Below are 24,818 nucleotides of genomic sequence, written 5' to 3'. Positions count from 1 at the left end.
ATAATAAGTGGCTACGTGACAGAATGTAGAACGAAAAGTATTCACTAATTAGAAATTAATTCGAGGGAAGGCTATAAAAGGAAAGACGATCTAATATTAGAAGGTAAAGTTTATCTAGGCCTACCGAAATATAACTGGAGTGAGATGAATTCAGTTCTTAATAAAATAAAATTTAATAAGATAATTGTGAACAATCTTTACTGTGACACCCCCCACCCACGTTTAAAATATACTCTTTAACCATTATGGGAAAGATAGATTTTACAAACGGAAGTAAATTTACTATCACTATCATGATACTCTAGCATTAATCCATTGTTATGATTTGTGCTACAATTAAATTATTTATTAACTAGACATGGAAATGTTTATATTAACGTAGGTATATGAATGGGTGACAATAACAATGAAAGATTGTGATTACAAATCATTATGATGAACAACATGATGGCAATGTGATTACAAATCATTGTGATAAACAATAGTGATGGCAATGAAGCATGATTAAAGTCGATGATATGAAGGTAATTTACTAAATGAAATGAATGAAAATGTAAATGAAATACTGACATTTCAATTATTAATCATAAATGAGTGAAAATTCATAACAACAATAGATAAAGAGAAGATTTCCCAAATCATGAATGGGTATGGTATATATATCCAAACAATACTCAATGTTACATTAAGTTGGGTCATCATGTTTACAAATAAAATTATCGAATTTGTGCGTTCTGATTTGGCATAATTTGCGAGGTAACTAACAGTATGCATGGGAGGTTAAGTTATACCCTTCTCATGTGTTTATACTAATCGAGAAAGTAGGTCGGCGTGAATATTTTCACAGCCTGGTATGTGAGAGATACTGAAAGTGTAATTTTGCAAAAATAGACTCCACCTTAGTACTCTACTGTTATTCATTCTGTTATTTCTTATGTACGTGAGTGGTTTATGGTCCGTTTCGACCACAAACTCTTTTAGCAGTAGATATCTGCTGAATGTCTTTAAAGCAAAGACGATGGCCAGTCCTTCACGCTCTATTACAGAGTATCGTGATTCTCTGTCCAATAATTTTCTGCTTGCATATAAGCAAGGCATTAGAGTTCCCTCATGCTCCTGTAATAGTACACCTGCGATGCCCTTATCAGACGCGTCAGTTCTTACAACAAATTCTTTTGATATGTCGGGTAATTTAAGAATTGGTTCTGAACAGAGTAATGCCTTTAATTGGTTAAAGCTATTCTGACACGCTTCTGTCCAAACAATTTTGTTCGGTGACCCATTCTTTGTCAGATTTGTTAGCGGTGTCGCGATGTGCGCGAAGTTGTAAATGTATTTCCTGTAAAAATTTAGGAGCCCAAGTACTTTGCGTACTTCTTTTTTTGTCTTAGGTGGTTGCAATTGTGCGATTTTTGTTTGTTTTTCTGTCTCGGGTGTCTGTGTCCCATGACCAACGGTATGACCGAGAAAATCAATTTCGTAAAATGCAACGCTTGTTTTTGACGGTTTTGTTGTTAAAGAATTACGTTTTAATGCTTCAAGCACTAATTCTAAGGTTGTCATGTGATCAGTCCATGAGTTTGAGAAAATACATGCGTCGTCGAAGTATGAGAGTGTAGACGGGATGTCTTTTAATAACATACGCATCATTCTTTGGAATGTCGATGCGGCTGTCGATAATCCAAATGGCATATAGTTAAATTCTAACAATCCTAATGGTGATTGAAATGCTGTGTATTTCTTACATGATTCTTTCAGTGGAATCTGCCAGTAACCTCTAGAAAGATCACATTTTGTCATGTATTTTGCTTGAGATAAGGCAGCAAATAAATTCTCTTGATTTGGTATTGGTTCTGCATCAAATACTGTTGCTTCATTTAATTTGCGAAAGTCGATACATAGCCTTATCGATCCGTCTTTCTTTTTCACTACTACTATTGGTGATGAGTATGGGCTTGAAGAATATCTAACTATTCCTGTATCTAGCATATCCTTAACTTCCTTTTCAACTTGTTCTCGTGCGTGAAATGGAATAGGATAGTTTTTCACGTTGATAGGGGTAGATGTGGTTAACTTTATGTCGTGTTCCACTAATGTTGTATGTCCGGGTGCGTCTGTAAAGACTGACTGGTACTTTTCTAATAATGACCTGATTTCTCGTTTCTGACATTCGTTTAGTTGAGGATTGATTGTGACGTCATTAATTGTACTATTTTTAGAGTTACCGTGTTGTGGGGTGTGTTGTAGTTCGACATCATCGCTGTGAGTTTCGATGATTAATCCTACATTTGCAGCTTCAACATGGTTAAATATTGGTTGTGATAATCTGTCTCTATCGAAATATTTTTTTAGCATGTTTGCATGGAATGTCTTTGTTGTGTTGTTAATTTGAATCTCGTAATTAACACCAGATCGTACTGCTAATACATTGAATGGTCCTTTCCATGTAGCTAAAAGTTTACTCGAGTCATCGGGTAAGAGTATTAGTACTTTGTCACCAATCTCAAATTTTCTTGACTTGCTTTTTCTATCGGAGTATTCCTTGTATTTCTCTGCTTTTTTAGTGACGGATTCCTGTGCTAGCTTACATGTATCCTCTATTCTGTCTTTCAGGTTTCTTACATATTCGTAAGCAAACATAATTTCGTTATTGTCCTCCTCATTCCCTTTACAAATGTCGGCTACTATATTGATCGGGCCGCGAGGTGATCGTCCATACATCAACTCAAATGGGGAGTAGCCTGTAGATTCTTGGGGTATTTCTCTATATGCAAATAGGATTGCTGGTAAGTATCTGTCCCAATCATCTGGTTTTTCTGCTGACACTTTTCTTAACATATTCTTTAGAGTGCCATTAAATCTTTCACAAAGACCATTTGCTTGGGGGTGGTAGGGAGTTGTGAATGAGTGTTGTATTCCCATGAGTTTCATGGTTTCATGCATCATATGTGATGTAAATTGGGGTCCATTGTCCGACAGTATCTCATTTGGTATTCCTATTCTAGTAAAAATTGTCATCAATGCTTCAGCTATGTGATCCGATGTAGTTGATTTCAATGCTATCGCTTCTGGCCACCTGGTTGCGTAATCGACTAGTGTTAGTATGTGTGTATGGTTTCTATCTGATTTTGTTAAAGGGCCTATAATGTCAATTGCAACTTTTTGAAAAACTTTTTCAATAACTGGGGTTGTCTCTAATGGCAATCTCGGTATTCTGCCTTTTGCGACTCTTCTTTGACATGTGTCACAAGATTTCACATATTCTCGGACGTCTTTAGTAATTCCAGGCCATGTGAAATTCTCGGATATTCTCTTCAATGTGGAAGAGCTCCCAAGATGTCCAGAGGTTATTGAATCGTGCGCTATTCCAAGGATTTTGTTTCTGTAAATACTCGGCGTGACCAGTTGTTTAGCTATTTTGTTTCTTTTCCTATGTAACCTGAACAGAATATCTTTTTCAATGATGTATTCAACTTTTGATTTCGTCCCTTTGTTTGCGATATTGAAATATGAAGTTAAAGTCGGGTCCTTTTTCTGTTCTTCAATGAACGTGTTCCTGTCGAATTGTTGTGGTTCAAGAGAAATAGTCATTGGCTTCTCTGTTGTCTTAGTCATCTTTCTTGTTTCTGCTAGACAAGCTGTTTCTTGGGTCAATGACCATTCTTTTACATCTGTTGGGTTGTCTTTAAGACCTTTTATATTGCCAACAATAACATCAGCGACGGGGTTGGGAAGTATACAGCATTCCACTATTCCTGTATAGTATGGGGTTTCTATGTACACGTTAGCTGTTTCAAAGGTTTCGACTGTGCCACTGAATGTGATGCATTGTACCGTTTTTCCAGTTTTGTCTTCGTCATTGATCAAAGATGCTTTTATTCCTACTGTACTGCATCCTGTGTCTCTCAATATTTTGCAATCAGTTCCATTAGCTTTGCCTTCACAAAAAAATAGCGATCCTGATTTGTGAGTTTGTGTTAAAAGTGACATACCTTTCACGCAATACACATTTATATTTTCTCCTGACATTACTCGTGTCTGATTGTTTACACCTGTTTGGAGTGATGCATTTGCAGTTTCTTTTGGATATCCCACGATTTTGTAACATTTGTCTGCTGTGTGGCCTTTCATTCCACAATATTGACATTTAATTATAGGTTTGTTGGTTTTCTTATACTCAGTATTATTGTCAGTGCTATTTCTTGTTTTGTTTTGATAGGGTCGGCTATGGTCTCTATTGAACTGTTTGTTCCATGGTTTGTTACTATGGTCATCCTGTTTCACTTGCGTGTTCCGAGTGATTGATCGGCTCGTCCTATTTGAGTACTGAACTTTAGGTGTACCTGGACTCTGAGCAGCAGCAGCGTAGTATGGTTCCTTCAATGTTCTGCTAAGGGGTGTCAATGGATGTGCGCTGTTAAAGTTTTCTGCGTAGATTTTTAATTTGTCCAAGTTTTCTGGCTTTCTCTCTTTAAAGAATGCGACTAAATCTGGGTTGCAAGCTTGATAGATTCGATTCTTCAGCGTGAGATAGTAAAGGCCTGCAAAGTCGTCTTGTTTTACGTTTGCCAACTCAAGCCACCGATTTAGAAATTGAGTAATTCGGTTCACGAATGTATTAAAGTCTTCTCCACTTTCCGGTTTTGCAGTGTGAAACCTTTCCTGGTAACCATCTTCCGTTAATCTAAATCTTTTTAGTAGAGCGTCTTTAATTTTACCATAATCATCTGCATCTTCAGTTGTTAAGGTATAGAAAACTTTTAGCGGTTCTCCAGATAAGCAGTTAATCAAGGCTGTGGCCCATTTGCTTTCTGGCCAACGATAACCTTTAGCCTGAACTTCGAATCGGTGTAAGAAGGATTCTAGACAGTCTGAGCGTTCATCGTATGTTGGCATGCGTGGAAGTTTCACGAAAAATTCATCACTATTATTATGTTTTCTTTCATGACCGGTTTTTGTTTTTTCAATTTCCAGCATCATTTGGGTCCTTTTGGTTTCTTCTTCTGCTAAAGCTATTTGTCTTTTTAGTTCCCTTTCTTGGGCTCTTTCTTCTCGTTCTTCTCTGCGTATTCTTTCTTCGTGCTCTTTTTCTTCTCTACGAATTCTTTCTTCATTTTCTTCTCTACGAATTCTTTCTTCATTTTCTTCTCTACGAATTCTTTCTTCATTTTCTTCTCTACGAATTCTTTCTCCATTTTCTTCTCTACGAATTCTTTCTTCTTTTTCTTCTTTTATTTTCTCTTCGCACCATGAAAATATCCTTTCCTGGGGTATTTCTAAGTCCTTTGCGAGACTTAAGTATCTTTTATATGCTTCCATTTTTGCAATAAATTAGTTACGATGTTTTATATATATTATATTGACAGGATACTGTTACTGACTGTTTTATTTATTTACACTTACTGGAACGAACTGTTCTATTTTTAGAAATCTCTCTCTCTTATTTCAACTTATTATGTATGTTGAATTTGATGCCTTTTATTGTTATATCTTATAAAGCAATGTGTCAATACAATGCGGAGTTATTATGACTTGTGTCAATAACAATGTGTCAATCGCGTGTACTCTAAACTATGTTACTACGAAAAAGGTATCACCAATGTGTGTGACTCGTCGTTAGTTTGTGTACAATTATTCGCAATGATGCTAATATACTAGAGTATGATAACAATAATAGGATGCCAAAATAATCCCAAGTTATCTATCACTAAATATAACACGACGGCTAGTAGACTCCTTTTATTATTATTTAGTTTTTAAAGACTCACTTTTCAGAACATAATATATAAGTGGTTTTCGGTAACAGTAATATGCCAAAAATGCATTTAAAACAAATCACTTATGCAAAACAAATCACGATGTCTATAGTTACTATGTGATGCCCAACTCATGTAAAAGAGAATAATGAAGGATATATTTACCAACTCAGTTCGTGGCTGGGACCTCTCTCTTGTTCAATGGTTGTTCAACAATTGTAATTAGGCATTGAAGAGTGTTTAACAGTGATGTCTGAAATACAAAACAATAAAATATCGTAAGATTTACAATAGTTACAAAATGTGTTCACAACACTGAGTGATTGGATGATAGGTGAATGAATCGTTATGGAATGTAAACATATTGAAAACAATTCATGAATGAGGCAAACAACAAAATGAAATGAGTGATATAATAACAAAGTGGACAAGGAATGAATGAATGAATGAAAAACTGAGTGAATAGATGAATGAATGAATGGATAATGTATGAATGAAATAATGAAGGGAGGAATAAATGTATGAATGATTGGATAAATGAGTGAATAAACGAATGAATGGATGAATGAATGAATGAATGAATGAATAAATAAATGAATGAACAATGAATGGATGAATGATTTATAAATGAATAAATGGATGAAGGAATGAATCAATAAAATGCTATTCAATTTGAATGAAAGAATGAATGGATAAATTGCTATTCCATTTAAATGAAGAAATGAAAAAGAAAAAAAAATTAATCCTGTAAATAGGGAGTTCAATTAAAATATGATCAAGTGGGGCAATTAAGAGTTTTACAATTTAAACTTTAAAGTTAGATGAAATAGATATAAGTAACTAAATAAATTCAATTCTTTATATGTGTCCCCTCCAAAATGTCATGGTCTCAAGTGAGTAAAGAGCTACTCGACTATGCATAAAATATATGTAGAATGAGGCCCCAGAATTTACTAGTTACTATAAATGAAAAACAATTAACGATTTGTTTACAATGAAATAAAAATGATGATGAAATTTAATTAAAAGAGATAAACAGTGATCGTGGCAGTTACAAATAGAGATATGAATATTTTACGTAACTTATAATAATATGTCAGGTTCATAAGTTTACGTTTCCAGGCAGTTGATGGGCTTGGATGATCTATTCCTCTGATAACAGGATTGGACTCGTAAAATTCCACTTCCAGGCAACTGGTAAGGAGTTATAATGTAGTACAGCGGGCTTGGGTTTGATCCTTGAAGATTATACAATCAAAGTTAAAAGCTCCGGCGTCTTAATGGTGTAGATATAATATCTACAAAGTCCCAAAAGATAAAAATCTTACAATATATATATAGGAATAGAGTGACTGGCCGTCCGGCATAGATTATGGAGAGAAAGTGAGTGTCGAATGTTAGACCTATCAGCTTTTATAATAAGTGGCTACGTGACAGAATGTAGAACGAAAAGTATTCACTAATTAGAAATTAATTCGAGGGAAGGCTATAAAAGGAAAGACGATCTAATATTAGAAGGTAAAGTTTATCTAGGCCTACCGAAATATAACTGGAGTGAGATGAATTCAGTTCTTAATAAAATAAAATTTAATAAGATAATTGTGAACAATCTTTACTGTGACAACTACTACTACTACTACTACTACTAATACTAATACTACTAATACTACTACAACAAAAAACCACCACTACAACATCATCATCACTACCACTACTACTACAACCATCAGCACCACATCATCATCACTACCACTACTACTACAATCACCACTACCACATCATCATCACTACCATTTGTACTACATCCACCATCACCACCACATCAACATAACTACCACCACTACAACATCCACCACCACATCATTATCATCACGACCACAACTACTACAACCACTATACCACCACCACATCATCTTCACTACAACTACTACTTCAACCACCTCCACCACCATATCATCATTTCTACCACTGCAACTACAACCACCACCACCACATCATCATCACTACCACTACTACTTCAACCACCACCATATCATCATCACTACTACTACTACTACTACTACAACAACAACCACTATCACATCTTCATCATCACTACCACCATTACTACAACCACCATCACCACATCATCCTCACTACCACCATTGCTACATTCTCTACCATTAGATTTTGGAGCTTTACTTCATTTGAAATATGGAAACTTTGGGATTGTATTTGACAATGTGTTTATGTATCATAATATAATCCTAATCTGTTATCTATTTAGATCTATACAATATGTGAACACAATGCCAAATACCATTCCAATTCCTTTTTCTTGTATGCGGAAATTCCTCTTCGGCATTGAAATTCCTACGAGTGGTGTCTGAAACTCCTGTGAGCCAAATTTAAAGTTGGCGTCTCGGTTAAACACCACCCAAAATCTACAGGCGAAATGGTTGCCATGTACAGGGGTTGGGGGTATACAGTCTCTCCTCATTGAAAAAAAAAAATTACATTTGCCCCAATCAATGTACTGGCAGTGAGAGACTTGATGTTTGGTCTAACAAATAGGTGCAGATTCCCACATCTTATCATCTTAATTGCTCTAAAGGTGGGGGTTAATGTAGCAATGACTATGAAAAATGTTTTTTTCTCTTCTTGAGGAATTTTTTTGTCTAAAATCAAAGCCCTATCTCCACTGAGTAAAAATCTTTTTGAATTTTGAAAATCCATTCATAAATAAACAAGTTATGCAGTTTCAAAGGTGTCATTTATTTGGATGACCCGCAAAGAGGAAAAAAACGCGAAAATATGGGCCGCTTTTTCGGCATTTTTTTTCGACCTTTGGTTGTATCTTGCATAATAAATGGATTAAAAGATGGAAACTTGAAGAGCAAATTAGGATGGTGTTTTGTAAAATACGGGAAAAGTACTCGTCATATTCATATGAAATTTTACAACCAAAAAGAAGAAATGTTCATGTATTACCTTGTCAGCGGCAAAACCTCCACGCCCGGTAGTTTTAGAAATATTTTACTCCAAAGAGTAAAAATCTATTTTTAACGGCCTTCTGGTAATCGCACGAGTTTTGTCGCTTGACATAATCTAAAATGACCTTTTTTCTAGCTGTGTGCCAACTTTTAGTCATATTCATCGATAAACAGCGTCGTAATTAATTTTTTTAAATAGCATATACGAAACGGCTTCGTCCCATATTTTGACGCGAATTCGGGCACTTCGTGAGCGAAAAAGAGGCCCAAAGATTTGTGCGGGATAGTCATTGCTAGTTAATGCAGTAAAAATTGGGTTTAACTTAGAGGCAATCATTCAGAATTGTCTTCCTTTTTTAAAACTTTTTGTCACCATCAGTACTGTATTTAGATTTTCATTTCTGTTCCATGATAGGCAGCCAAGAAGCTTGATACCAGACCCTAGGGGTAGTTTCCACAGCTCAACTGATTCCGGTCTGGCTGCTGGATCGTCAGACACTGATGGAGAATATCAAGCTCAATATCAAGTCGCTGGAGACCAAGCTTATGATGACAATAACTTAGCTCTGATGAAGAGATGGTGTAAGCCTCTTGAGGTATTAGGAGAACCATGTAATACCAGTAGTCCTTGCATGGTAAGCATTTTATATCTTTTTCTTTTATCAGTGATAATTATAATAATAGATCTTTATTGTCCATAAATATAGCCATTTGTCACTTAGTTACACTTGTTATAACGTTATAGTTATATGATACCTAACTATAACATTGAACAGATATTTCACTCCTACTTAGTTACACTTGTTATAACGTTATAGTTATATGATACCTAACTTTAACATTGAACAGATATTTCACTCCTACTTATTCTTTCTCTCTCTCTCTCTCTCTCTCTCTCTCTCTCTCTCTCTCTCTCTCTCTCTCTCTCTCTCTCTCTCTCTCTCTCTCTTTCTCTCTCTCTCTCTCTCTCAGGTGTGTAAATTAATTAATGAATACCCGGCTATAAGGAGTAATTGGTGTTGCTAGAATGCTAGTACAAAAGGGACGTCAGTGACCTATATTATGTATGAAAATAGAAATTTGGTTCTTTATGGCCATCTCTGGGTATATGAATGAACCAATGTGAAGCACATTGAATATGGTGTGTTTGTTGTAATAATGCTATATATAAATGTTCATTTTTTATTTGTATAATAAATGATAATTCTTTGGGTTTTTTGATTTTCAAATATTTAGATTTTAAAAAAGATTGATCTTGACCTTGAGCAATATTTTTTCATACACCCCTAGGTTGTCCTCCTTAAAACTTGTTAGGCATCTGATCACCAATTTAAAACAAGAATTTAAATCTAAACGGAATTTAATTTTTCAGAAGTATTCAGATAATAAGATTAGTAAGATATTGGTCAATTTAGATTTACGGGTCATTAATTGTCCCTTTTTTGATTTTTAAAAAGTATTTAATTCACTTGCTCATGCACTGAGATTAAAAAACAAAAACAAATAGAGAAAAAAGATTCAGTTTGAATTTACTTGATTATTTTTACATTTTTTTTTTCATTCGGTTCTGATGTTGTGTGTACAAGAAAAAAATGCTTTCATTCGATTTCACATTTTATTAAAATAAAAATCTATTCTCTTGATTCTCTCTCATCTTCAGCAGGAAAGCCTTTCAAAAAAGAACATGGATAACAGGCAGGTTCAAATGGCCCAGACAATACAACTGCTGGAGGAAGAAAATAGGTACCAATATATTTCTATACTGTTATCCCACTTTCATTGTTATTGTTAACCCTCTCGTGTTCAGATTCTTTTTGGGGGGGTAGATAATGAGTTCCCTATATGGCCATGTCAATCATGTAGACATCCTTTGATGATATAAGCCTACTCTTTGATATCTGTAGTCGCCTTTTCGTTTTCTACGGTCACTCATGGCTAAACTCCACCCAGAAACGATTTCATAGGTCCGTCCATCACCAAATTTCAAACTTTTGTTCTCGTGAGTTCATAAGTTTTTTGACCGAAGAACGATTGGCTACTGAGCATTATGACCCTTCAACGATTGGTCGTTCTGGCAGCTCACGTGTCAACAGCCGTCAACAATGAATTGAATCATCTTCGATGCAGTGGAAGACGGTCATGGAATAGTTGCGTCACATCGTCACATTGTTGAATAAATTATCCAGGCATGGTCGATAGGTAAAAAAGCCAAATTATGTTCTAGTTACATTTGAAACAAACAAAGTATATCACTGATCTCGTCTCATTGAGATATAACGAATGATATAAAAATCAAGAAAACCGGCCGATAAATAAAAAAGTTGCTAAAAAAAGCTAAAATAAACAAAAGCAATTTTTAAAATCAAATTTATTCGTAAAACAGTTGGTTTTCAACCGATTTTTATGAAACAAAGACCAATGTACTTCTTTTTTCAAGCTGATTTCAGCAATGTGACTTTCAAATTCCTCAGAATTATATTTTTTACTTTTAGATTTTAGCTTTTAGGCCTACTCCATAAGGTGTTATATTCCTTGCATAACAATAGCGTAATACATCAACGGGGAGAAGCGTCTTTGTTTCGGCCAGCTGGATAGATAGCCTGTGATTGGTCGAAGACTTTGAGATGCTTGATTCACAATTCTACATGAACGGACCCTGGCGGTCTATCAAAGAGGTGTAACAAATTTATTTACCGACTATTTTTCTTGGTGCTAAAATTACAAAGTAATAATTTTGCATCAGAAAAATAACTCTGAAGTTCCTATCTCTTTATTACAATAAAATTGATACTTCGAATGACAAAATCGACCCACAAATAAGGGAGTTATAAATTATTCATAATATTTTTAAAAGTTTACAATAATGGTCTTCAAAGTCATTTTTCATCACCAAAGTCGTAATTTTTTACCGATTTTTACCAAACAAAGTGCAATGTCAATGATTTTCACCCGCAAATACAATAGGATTTAAATCGCAATTTCTGAAACGTATTTTCTTTTCTGTCGGCAAATTTATAAAAATCAAAGCTGAAAACACCCTGCGGCAGTGACAGGGCCTGTCATTTCCTTCACAACGATTGGATTTTACTTACTGAGGCCAGTCTTGACTACCCCGCCCATGAATATTATGCCGTTGTCAGTTTTTGTCGGGTTGAATCTTAAAGTGTTAACAAAATCCTGGTTTCAATTTTGATTTTCTTTTCCTTTTAGGTTTTTATTTTGTTTAATTTTGCATTTTTATTTTACGATTTAATTAAGTTTAACAATCTTCTGCAAAGTTCTACTCTTTGACACTCATGTTTGAGCAATTCATCTTTTACTATCAGTCAAGTTGAATGTTTTTTAACATTGTCCTTTTTTGCCATGCTCCTGTTTGAGAAGTATTATGCTACCTAAATAGCGACCAACTGTTTTGATAAAATCGGTACTGTTTCAATTTTGCAATCGTAGAAAATTTTATTGAAAAAAAAATTGGAATTTTTATGTTGTATGGACAAGATCCCTTGTTTGTCCCAAGATAATGCTTTTTTTGGCAAATTAAAACAAGGAAAAGCTAGAAATCTAGATTATATGATATTATACAGTCTAAACATACTACTACTTTGGCTCATGACGGTATTGAATGTGAGTTAGGGTGTCCCATTTTAGCTCTTTGAAAAGTTGGCGCCATGTACCCATTTTCAGATTCTATGTCATGGGCTGGATTCTGAGTTCAAATAAGATTCCGTTCTTCAAATAGAGTGAAGCCAAAATCTTGTATGGCCAATCACAGTCCGTAAGTGTCATAATGTGGCATCAGATTTTGATGGTTTACACTTCACTAGAATTCCACAGTTATCAGTTTTATAGATAATTTTGAACTGTGCCGATACATTCCTCCAAAATTGTAACCTTAAATTGACAGCTAATGGGCAAAGATGAAACATTATACTGAGGGAGGTAGTAGTAGTTGTGGACAGCAGTTGTGGGTCTTTCCTACCTTGTTGTCCAGCACAATTTAGGAGTTGGGTCATAGTGACATGACAATTTAAATATTTCTATTGTAGTTTTCACTCTATATGGGTCTGTCATGAAGATCATGAATGGCATAAAACTTTCTTTCTCGTATTTAAATAGTTAGATGTAAACAATTCAATTCATTATGATGATATAATCAGGGATATGCTTTTGGATTCAAGTTAGTTAGTTTTTTTTTTAAATTCTAGAAATGATTTGGATTATTATCTTAAATTTTTTAAAAGCCTTCTGAATCTGATAAAAGTTTCCTAGCCAAGGATTCATGAGGAAAGCATTTGTAGCACATTTATGGCATCATTTAGAGCTAAACTTGTTTATTGTTTTAGTTTAGTTTGAAACAATGTGCCCATGTGTAAGATTATATTGTGTTAGATTGGTTAATACTCTTTTACTTTACTTAAGCAGAATTCGTTACAAATTCAGACTTATGATCTCATTGATTCCAACTCTACATTATTGCATTTAAATGATCTGACCATACTAAAGAGACATATTTATTATTTTAATTCAGAATTTTAAGACAGAAACTCTCAGCTGTACTAAAACGAGAGCGGGAGGAAGATCGTGACAGTTATGATGAATCAATCAAACCAGTCACAGCCAATATGGTACACGAGAAAAACCTCTGTGGAGACCCGTTGAAGGTGAGAATTTAATTAGTTTATCTAATATGAATATGACAACTTGTTTGTTTGTTTGTTTTTTTTTCTGTTTTTTTTTTTGGGGGGGGGGGGGGGGGGGGGGATTCCCATTTATACTGCTATATTTTGTTAATTTAAGCCAGCTCATAATGTCAATTTCAATCACACTAAAGCAAAATATAGCAAAATGATAAAACACTCTGTAACCCATTGCATGTTGTAGAGAAATGGTTTAAGCTTTTTTTTTAAGTTAGGATACACCAGAAAGAGAAATAAAAATTTAAAAAATTTAATCAGGATTGACAATCATTAACAGGCCGTTTATTATTTAATTTTATTCGTTGTTTAGCAGCTGGAATTGGTTTGGGTTTTGTTTCTGTCTTTTGGGGATTATGGACAATTATTTATTTTGGCATTACCCAAATCATAACACTTTGGTCTTGATCTGGGATGATTGCCTTAAAAAGATTTGATTAGTTTGACTGTATATCAATTTTAACTTCAAATCAATTGATTTCCCAATTTGACTGCTCTCCTATGATGAGAATAAAATTGCCACTTTTAAGTTTTAACATTTGCAACTTCTGGAATTTATGGAATATTATGTAAATGCTAAATAAAGTGAAGGATACTTGAAGATAGTGTCGTTTCTTGCATTATAAATTACTTCAAATAGTTGTTGATGAGTCACAGGCTTTGTTGAGGGTCTCATCTCATGTAGTTCCATATCTGAAGCAGACTTCGGAGGTCATCTTCCGCCAAGCTGATCTATCTCTTGCCAATTCTATTAAAGCAGCGCCACCTTTCTCAGCTTCATCTGTCCAAGTTCTTATCCCTTTCAAATACGTTATTCTTTGTCTTCCTCTTATTCTTTTTCCATTCATCTTTCCAGTCAAGGCGAGTATTTCCAAACCAGGGTGGCGGATAATGTGTCCTAAAAATTCCATTTGGCGTTTGATGATTTTTGTTATCAGTGATCTTTTTCTGTTTGCCATTTCTAAAATTTCTTCATTTCTTTTCCTTTCCATCCATGACACCCTCATCATTCTTCTGTAAAACCACATTTCCACTGCCTCCAGTCTTTTAACCATGGTCTTGTTTATGGTCCAGCTCTCACAACCATATAGCAGCACAGACAGTACATAGCAATCCAGGACTTTGATTTTTGTTTTCATGCTAATATTCCTGTTTTTCATAATTGTATGCAGCTGGTTGAATGCATTCTTCGCCATACCTATTCTTTTCTTTATTTCACAATCTGATTTTCCATTGGATGTTACATTGAAGCCTAAATATTTGAAACATTCAACTTGTTGTATTGTTTGTCCTCTGCTTGTTATTACACAGGCTGGTGGGTTATTATTTTTAGATACCGTCATACATTCTGTTTTAGATATATTCAGTTCCAGTCCCATATTTTCACTACTCCTGACTACAACATCCAGTAGAGTAGTTGTTGAGGGTAGAGTTGGCAATTTCGAATCAATCTTAGGTTTAGGGATAAGTTTACTGTCAACAAATTAAATTGATATTTGTCTTCATAAGAGATTTTTTATTTTAAAGAAAGAATGATTCAGAAACTTATTTTTTAAAGTAAACTGAGCCCTTGGTACAAGCATTAAAAAGGAACACATTATTTTACATCCAAACACCTTTCTTCCTAATGAAGGATGATCGTTTTAGATTGGTCACTACTTGATTGACCAACTTTTATGTTTTTGTTTGTATTAAATTGAGTTGCCAGTTAATCTCCTTTGTTGTCTTCTTTTCCAGGAAATCTCTACAGATATACCCATCAGCCCAATCAATCCAGTGCTCAAGTCAGATGGACAGATCACAAAGTCATTCTGTGCTTCTCATTTCACAAATGCAGGGTCTGAGATGGCAAACATAAATGAAGACAGGGAAATTTCCATCAATGTTTTAGAGATAGTCGGAAGTTACACACCCATTCAGTCAACTTTTTGCTTGCAGAATAATAAGGATCACAATAAAAACAGTTCTCTCATAGGAAGCAACAAAGAAAGTGGTATTAGTGATGGTGAAGATGCTGAAGATTCATCTGTCACATCCTCTGGAAACTCTTTGAGTGATAATGTAAATCAAGTTGTTCAAGCCCAAGTTTTAAAAGAGGATGATGTTAATGATGAGGATGGTGCATGTAAGGTGCAAAACAACGAGTTTTGTACGGAGCCACATAGAAATGAAATTGTCAAGAAATTGCAAATGTCACCTTCTGATACAGAGACTGAATCAACATCAAATGATCTTGAGTATACATACAGTGACATGTCGTTGTCATCTTGTAGAACATCGCAAAATTCCAAAATACATGGGGCTGTCACCTTTAAACCATTTCAAGAGTCAAAAGCTGAAAAGGAGCAAGGTGTTGTGGAGGATTTTACCCATGATTTGGATAACAAAAATGGGCTGCAGATTCCAGGAGTTCATGATGATGATACAAATCCTGATTTCACTGGCACTGATAACAAAGGAATGTCAGATTTTTTAACCCCTGACACCACTAAAAATGAAACAAGTGTGGAATTGGATGCCTTCAAGTTATGCAGAATGAAGTTCAATAGAGATGATAACGATTTGAATCAGAGAGGAAATGATTATATTTGTGGTGATGTGGATCCTCAGCCACATCTTATTTACATGTCATCAACATCCAAAAATAAAAGAATGGTGGAGGAAGATGAATTTCATGATTTTACTTGTGATTCATTTCGGGCACGCAAGATTGTGATTGATGGCTCTGAGGATTATAAGAATACCCCATCCCATCTACATTCATCAGTAAAAAGCTATTATCCTAGCTTCAATCTGAGTGTCATACCTGCACATGAATCATCTGCATCTTTTTCATCAAAGTTTTCTGTTGTTAACTCGGCTTCTCCTAATCCTTCCCAGTGTACCACAGAAACACAACATAAAGAGAGAAGAAAAACTCTTGAGCCAGTGTATATGTCTACACCTGTAATGGGGAGTCTTAACCAAAGAGCATGCGGTCAATCGTCTTTAAGAAAAAAATCAGCATTGGCCAAAAAAGTTTTGCTTAAACAACAGCGAGAGAAAGAAAACAGGTCCCCAATGTCGAATTTTGGCAATGGTCGAAGCAGAAGTAGTAGCAGTATTAGTAGTGATGCAAACTCATCAAAATCTCAAAAACGTTTTTCCAGGAAAGAATCTGCTTCATTTGGGGTTACTCCTAAATCTTCAATCCCTCCAAGTCAACGGCAAAGGATTCTTCTTTCCATGAACAGACTCCAGTCTAATCGTAGTTACAGCTGTAATGATTTGACTTTTGACAGGGATGTGGGCATGACTACACTGTTTAATAGAGCAGAACATCATAGAACTGTTGGGGCAGGAAATCAGTCGTTGCCGCAGGAAGACAAAGATGAGCTTGAACGACTAATGGACAAAGTCAGGATTGAAGAATCTTCATGCACAGGTAAGAACTTGTCAGGTTTTATCTCATGGATTTGGAGTCCTTTGATCGGACTCTTTGGTTTCCTGTTATCCAAATAGCAATATTTCAGAAAAGTGAGGTCCAACTGCACCTCTCTGTCTTAAATCGAAATGTTTTAAATAGTAATATTTTGCTATAATTTAAGTTTACTTTACATCCCTAAAAAAAGTGATTTAAATCTGCCATCAAAATCAAATGCAGGGTTTAATTTTTATTCTTCCTCTCTATTTGTTTCATGCAGTGAAGCTGGCTCCAAATAAACAGCAAGGTGAAAATATAATAATAAAATCTAATCAAGTTTATTTGATATATATGATTAGTTAAAATCGAGACTGTTAAGCTGAAAATTTGTTATCACTCTCAACATATTCAGACTCCAGTATGCAAATTGATTGTACTTCTAAATGTCCTTAAATTTGACAAAGTTACCTTTGCTTTTTGATTCACAACAATAGACTGCTGAAAATTTGCATTCATTTTTACCATCATCATTTCAGATATGCCACCATGTGAAGATGTCAGCATCTCCAGCATGTTACAGGCTGTTATGAATGTTGGGGATGCTATGGCTGATTTTGTTCAAGCAACAGCAGAAGTACAATTGAGGCAGAAGGAAAGCACCTACCTATAAAATGATTTAGTATGCGTAATTACCATAACAGTTATTTTCAAAATATTAGATCAATAACAATAATGTGGGTTGAATGTTCTTCAAAAATCATCAGCATTACAGGTTTTTGTAGAGGCAGAAGACTGAAAATCCAATAGAATAATATGTTTTATAAAGTAATTTGAAAATTTTAGAGAGGTGTGCATTGAATATACAGCCCAGAACGGACATTTCGACATTGTCAGGACCTTGATAAACTGCAAATATAAGCATGATGTCGATATATCAGTCATTCCAAAAAATCAAAGGGAAACAAGCGGGTGGTTGGATGGGAGCATCACCCTTGAATCATATACCTATGATGTTCGCATGGGTGTACGATCCGATAGTGATGTCGTTTCTTCTTCTCTTTACTAGCCTATCCTGCTTCTTTGGTTTGTGATTGTATTTTTGACAGGGGATATTTTTTTTTCTGTAAATCTTCTGCCTGTTTGTTCTTGGTTATTTATAATTTAGGTTATGATATCTTTAGGTTATGATTTTGATTTACATTTGTACTATTTTTGTTAGATTGCTTGTTTTTTGTTTCAGCGGTCTCTCATATAACCTCAATTGTGTTGGAAGAGACCTAAAGCAACAAACAAAAAAAAAAAAAAAAAAAACAAAGGGAAACAAATAAGAAAAGGTGATATGATAACAAGGGAAATCAACCTTGATGATTTGGTGGCCTTTAAAATGACAGATTTAGAAATTTATTACAGTTCATTTTATTTGACTTTAATAAATCTGGTGTTATTGTGGTCTGTCTCTGAAGACAAAGAATATTTTTATGGACCCTTTCCTCAGCACTGACAAGGATGTCAAATAAGGAAGCACCCTCTTGAAGTTGCTGTGCAAAACAGTGTAGGTTCTTGATAGCTACTATAGTGGAAAGGCCGGAAAATGGTCCCAATGGTACCTTATACTCATCTGACTTCACATCGGCAATAATGGCATCTTCTAAAATTTAACAATTGTCGAGTGGCATCGATACTAAATACCAGTAATAGTGGCATTGACCTTGCCAATAATATCGAAACTGAGAAGCTGAGCGTTGGCACTGCATATACAAGAGAAATTGGGAAAGTGATTTTTTGGGGGGAAGAGGGGGGGTTAAGAATACTGCCTCATTTATCAACACTCAGTTTGGAATTGGCCAGGGCAGCTTACAAAGACAGATAGACAGGCTCTCTCATAGTGGGTGATATGGGGAGCATTTCTCATCAGCCTATTTGTTGAAAGCCATGTAATAATGATATCAGGAATTCCATTACTGGTATCAGTACCGAGAAAAGTTGACACAACCCGGTACTAGACTGGACTGCTGACATCATGGTTATGATCAATGACGATTCATGGGATGTCATTGGACAATAATCTTGCATTTTCTTTGTTATTTTACATTACAACGGGATATTTCTGCATTTTCCTTGACTGTTGTGTTTTACTTCACAGCAGGATAGCTTGACCGTATATAAATTGTCTTCATTCTTTTTTAATGACAAACCATTGTCAGTATCAATGGTTTGCAATGTCAATATAACTGTCTTGTAGTAAAATTTATGTTGATACAGGCGATTTTTATTTACTAATGTAGTTATATAGTGGGGGAAAAACGGTACTTTGGTGTCATGTCGATATAGGCATGATGTCAATATATCTGCTCTGAACTGTATTGATAGCAACAATAATTTACAATGGGCCAAATTTTAGTGGTTTTCTAGAATAGTAGAGCCATTTCCAGACAATATTCAGTTATTATGTTGTCAGTATTGTTGATTAGATATCTATTATCCATCTTTGGGTGCTATTTTCACCGTAACTTAGTCTACCAAGTTTAAATCAGTATTTTTATGCAATAACAAAAAAGTAAAGGTATTGAGCAAAAATGAATAGGGTAGCTTCGAAAAAGAACCAATAAAGATGTAGATGATTGAAAAACGTATTATAATGCAAGGCCTAATGTTGTTTTAATTTTTGTGGTCATGAAGTAAAAAGCATATAAATTTATTGTCTTCCTATTTTTATAAAGAATATTCAGTAAATTAATGATCATATTACTTATGCAGCATTTTACTACCAGTGCCTTTCCAAAATGACTTTTTTTCCCTTTTTTAAAAATATTTACATATTTTAACAAATCTATTTTTAACAATATTTTTTATGAATATCTCTCTGCGTCATGGTTATCAGTTGCCTTACATAACTTACATGTCTGATGCTGTAATTAAACAAGAGAGCAAAAGTTTGTTGGCAGATGTTAACACTAACATATATATGTAACTGGCTGAAACAAGAAAATTTTACAATGCTCTTGATTTTTGAGAGTCATTTTAAATATGAAACGATAAGTATAATCCTTTGGAATTTCATATCATTTCTGACTGTGTTTTTAAGTGATAGCAGGAGATTTTACTTTGGTTATTTTATCACCTACATCTGATTTAAAGGGAAACGTTGCCTTTTGGATTGGAGATTATTTTGTGACTGTTATTTCTTTTGATATTAAAACTAGTCTTTTAATAGGGAAAATAAGTGCAGCAAGGCTGAGAATATTCAAAATGTCCTAAATCCATTGAAGCTTTAGTTACTTCATTTATGAAATTATTTACATTGCCTTTTATCCCCAAACTAGGCATTGAAATTTTCTAATTGAATGAGTGTATACATTCCATGTTGATAAACCAGTTAATTGTATTTTAAATTGTCTACATCAGGCTTTCAAATAAGATGTAATACATTTTATCTCGCTTAATCTGGAATTTAATAAATGGGTCAATTAAACAGAATGTGCGAACAAGCGAAGGAGCTGATCTTGTTTATAACATCGTTTGGCATACGTTATTCATATCCAACACTTTCTTGGCTTTGGATGGTCATGTATGAAATAGTTCCATTAAAAAAATAATGGGTTATGGTCTGAAATTTATTGGAATTGAGATTGCCAAAATATAATGTGAAAGAGTAATGAAAATGGTTATGAAAAGAACTTATTTTGCTTGAGTGTGTTTGTGTGTGTGCACATTCTATTTTGGACTTCTAAAGAAAATTTCTGATTTTTTGGCAGGCTAATCCTGTTTTACTAAAGGCGCTGTGGGTTTACAGCTCTGTCCAAAACATGCCGAAAGGAAAATCTGTGCCAAGACTCTTTTGAGAGCCTCAAATTTAATCCATTGAAATTCAATTGAATTTATTTTGTTTGTTTTTTGGTTTTTTTTAACAAAAATATTAGTAATGCTACCATTTAAAAATTTTTGGTCATTACTATTGTAGTTGAGGTGGTGGTCGTATTTGTAGTAGTAGCTGTTGTTGCAGTGGTGATGGTAGTGATAGTTGTATTTTTTTTTTTAATTCTTATTCTTATTTATTGATTTTCAATTTATTTTGTCACGCCATTTAAAACTTAGATAATTCAGGATCAGATGTTTGAAAGTTGTTATATTAATGTTAATATTTATTAAAATACACTGCATTTTAAGACCTCCTCCTATTTTTGAAGTTTACTTTTCAATGTCTTACATTGCAAGTGTTTATTTGTCACCTCTTTCATTTTAACAAATGTATACAATTATACAGATGTCGTTTGAAATTGAAATAAGCCGATATTTGAAAATCTGTGTTCATTTTATCCTCGTGTGTTCATAAATTTGATTATTTATAGAGTAAGAAATCGATTTTTTAATGTCTATTTTATTCCAGCAAACTTGACGTTTTGTTTGTTGATTATAAAAACTCTCCTCCTCTCATTTGATAAATGTATTTTTTTACAACTCATTTTAAAACTTATTGTTTTAAAAAAATCAAGACCAAGAAATTCAAGTTGATACCATTGTCTCATATGAAATATTATTTTTATATTTTTGTTTTATTAAAAAGAAATGTAGTTTTATCAAGGATATCATAACAAAAATGTTTAGAGAAATTAAATCCCCATTGATATTTCAAATTATGAAAGAAATTAAGCCCTACATGCAGCGTCATTTGATGCTGTTGCCTAATAATTCCTCAAAGTTATATATATATATATATATATATATATATATATATATATATATATATATATATATATATATATATATATATATATATATAGAGAGAGAGAGAGAGAGAGGGGAGAGAGAGAGAGAGAGAGAGAGAGAGAGAGAGAGAGAGATAGAGAGAGAGAGAGATCTTTGAAACAAATGTTAATTTAAGTATACAAATTTAATTAATGCAATGTAAATGAATTTTTAATATAACCCCAAATATAAATGACAATCTAACAAGGCTAAAGTCTCAATTGGATGTATATTATTTGCCCGCTAATTGCTGTAACAAAATTAGCGTCATTGCAAAGATCCACAAGGGAATTAATTGGATCTTAAAAGTGTCCAATAATTTGTTTTTCTTTATTGCTCAATTTTTTTAATTTTATTTTTTGGGGGGGGGGGGTTCCCTTTTAAAAAAAATTATCCAAATGCATTTTAAATAGATTACCTACTTAATATGCATACACGTTTGTTTTCATTGCCACTTATGTAATAATTGCCAACCATTCTTCATTCATATAAGTACAGATCTGTCGTACTAATCTCTAAGGTTAAGGTGGTGTTCATGTTATTTTAATTTCATACTGTGTTCATGGATGTTATGACGTTACCCAGAGTCTTACATTTGTTTTCAATTCATGGAGCTTTATGTTAGATATAATTCAATTTAAATAAAATCTCAAATGCATTTACTTCCTTTAAGTATGTGTTCATTTGTTTATGTATGTAGACCTGTAAATTCTCAGTCAATTAACTGAAATCAGTCAATTCGTCAAATTCAAATATTTTTAAAAAGGGAAGAAAGAAATGAATAAAGAAAGAATTCATGAATCGTAGTCGATTGACTGTAAAGTTAACTAGGAATGTTCCACAGCCCCACGTATAGCTCATGGGCAGTTTATATTAATGATGGATATATATTGCCAAGGCTAAGCGACGCTTTTTAGAATTGCCGTGTCTGAACACACCCCAGTGTATTTTCACACAGCCTTCGTGAAATTATTTTTTCACTTTCGAAACCTGTCGTAGCCAATTTTAACTGAGCCGCCGAGCGATAAATTTCACTGTTTCGTCTAAGCCAAAATTGACCACATTTACTTGAAGGACAGGAAAAGTATGAGAAAGAAAAATTCGAAACACCGGAAGTTCGTTATGTAGACACCTTCAAATCGAAAGTTAAATGATTGCTACAAGCACATCTCGATTACCTCATGTTGTAAACAAACTGGTTGACCGTTTCTAAGTTTCTTCACTGATCGGGTACCTAATTACAAGGAACAATGGTAAGTAGCCTAATTAATTCCCTCGCAATTTAGTTTTCTGCCATTGCTTTGCTCAAGTGAGCTTGCTGTTTACCTTTCATTTTGATTCTTTGGATTTTACCGCTACGACGAATTACGAAGAGTTTCAGTTTCAGTCAATTTTTATAGAGCTCATTTACAGGTCTATGTATGCAATGACGGGTGGGGTCTTTTGATTTCCTATGGTGGGTAGGAGGTCATTTGGTGTGTCTTCCTTCCCTCCATTTTTGTTTTCTGAGTTACTTTCTGTCTTTTTCTTGGAATGGGATTACTTGGTTTTGTCCTGGCCCTAGCCAGAGTCCTTGGCTGAGAGGGAAACAGTCAAGTGTATAGTATAAGTTTTGGGAGGTGATTTTTTTCCTTGTAAATTATCTCTGTTACTGTTATTTAGTGATCGTTATATTTTTGTTTTGAACATATCTTGTAAGTATTTTAGTGTATTCCTCTTAATGGGATCCTGTGCGATGTCTGGATAAGACTTTTAAGTGATCATCTCAAACTAACCAATTCTCCTTTGTCTTACTTTTTCTTAGATGCTTTAATTGTAATTCTAGACTATCCCATTTTCCTCCTTTATACTTGTGCTGATATAACTTACTGGATGGGGTTCCCGACCTCCCATTAGTGGGCAGGGAGGCACTTACTGTGTCTTTTATCCCCCTACATCTTTTTCCAACATGCTTTCTGTCTTTGTCTTAGAATGAGATTACTTGTTTTTGTCCTGGCCCTGGCTGGGAGGGAAACAGTAAAATGTATAGAGTTTTGGGAGATGATGTTTTTTCCTTGTAAATCATCTCTCTGTTATGCACTGTATTATTGTTTGTTTTACGTTTATGTGATTTGAAAAAAAACAAACTGAGTGTCTTCCTCTTGGCGGGGACCTGTGCGTATGTCTGGATGAGACATTTATTATGCTCTTGGAATCTACATCTGTTCCCTTTTTGAACCTGTCTGTTCCTCCAGGAAAATGCCATCACATCCGCAAAAATGCGGCCGCATAACTTCGCCTTCCACATGTCTATGCCGCATATTTCCTCTTTTTAGTTTAGAAAAAAAAGTCTGCCGCATATCTCGACCTTTAAAAAAAAAACCAACCTCGCATACGATTAATGGCTGATCGTAATGCTTAGCAGAATCGAGTGATGTACGAAGACCAGAATTTTTAAAAATCTTTTTAAAAAAACAACTGTAGGCTAAATGATACAGTGGAATCCGCATAAAGTCATTTCTCTTACAGTCAACTCTAATATCAGGATTCCACTGTATTGATAAACTGAGATGACCCCCAATTCTGTCCAAGAATCTCTATAAGCAAGTTTAAGGTTTAAGATATTAGGGCGTTGGTTGTTTTGATTCATCTATATTTGAATACAGGGCAAAATTTAAACAAAAATTATTTTTTTTCCACTGTACGCCAGACGCCCAAATATCACAGTATTATGTAAACAATTTTATAGGCCCAGCCCACGTTCAAATAGATATCTCAACGAATTCAGTGGTCACAGATCGTAAGTCTTCCATATAACATTGTCGACTGTATGATGTGTTGTCGACTGTGTGTCATTTCACATTGTCAAAAGATAAGACACTATAACAGTATGAACCAACAACTCTGCCGTCAACAATTAAATAATTGTTAAAATGGATTATGTCCCTTGGCGTTTACCTTGCTTGTAAGCTTGATCTCATTTGACAACAATTAAACAAAAAAAATAAAAAATCTTTTAATTTATTTGCACTATTATTTTGTTGTAATTGTTAGTGTTGTTGTCTCCTCCTCCTCCTCCTGCTTTTTCTCCGAACAGGATTACTTAGTTTTGTCCTAGTCCTAGACTGGGAGGGAAATAGTATAGTGTTAGTTTTGGGAGATGATATTTTTTACTTGAAACCATTTTATATTTTTTTTGGTTATATATAGACTACATATATTTGGTTTATAATCATTTGGGTGTATATTCCTCTCAGCGGGGACCTGT

At 34.3% G+C, this 24,818-nt stretch overlaps 1 protein-coding gene across 2 annotated transcripts in view; it reads left to right on the top strand.

The window, feature by feature from the left end:
* Window positions 1-18,158, top strand: part of LOC144973951 (uncharacterized) — a 31,943-nt gene extending 13,785 nt beyond the window's left edge. Inside the window, exons 3-7 of one of the 2 annotated variants that reach the window (XM_078916842.1) lie at window positions 9,144-9,363; window positions 10,389-10,471; window positions 13,257-13,389; window positions 15,160-16,846; window positions 17,362-18,158. In XM_078916842.1, the coding sequence (XP_078772968.1) occupies window positions 9,144-9,363; window positions 10,389-10,471; window positions 13,257-13,389; window positions 15,160-16,846; window positions 17,362-17,495 (2,257 nt within the window). In that variant the 3' untranslated portion in view covers window positions 17,496-18,158. The remainder of the gene's footprint in view (window positions 1-9,143; window positions 9,364-10,388; window positions 10,472-13,256; window positions 13,390-15,159; window positions 16,847-17,361) is intronic. The other variant, XM_078916845.1, reaches the window with a different exon arrangement.
* The last annotated feature ends 6,660 nt before the right edge of the window (window positions 18,159-24,818 follow it).

This window comes from Berghia stephanieae, chromosome 1, assembly GCF_034508935.2.
Source record: "Berghia stephanieae isolate SIO BIC M18660-M18661 chromosome 1, UCSD_Bste_1.3, whole genome shotgun sequence".
Classification (NCBI taxonomy): domain Eukaryota; kingdom Metazoa; phylum Mollusca; class Gastropoda; order Nudibranchia; family Aeolidiidae; genus Berghia; species Berghia stephanieae.
The sequence above is the reverse complement of the archived record's forward strand: the minus strand, read 5'-3'. Positions and strand labels throughout refer to the sequence as shown.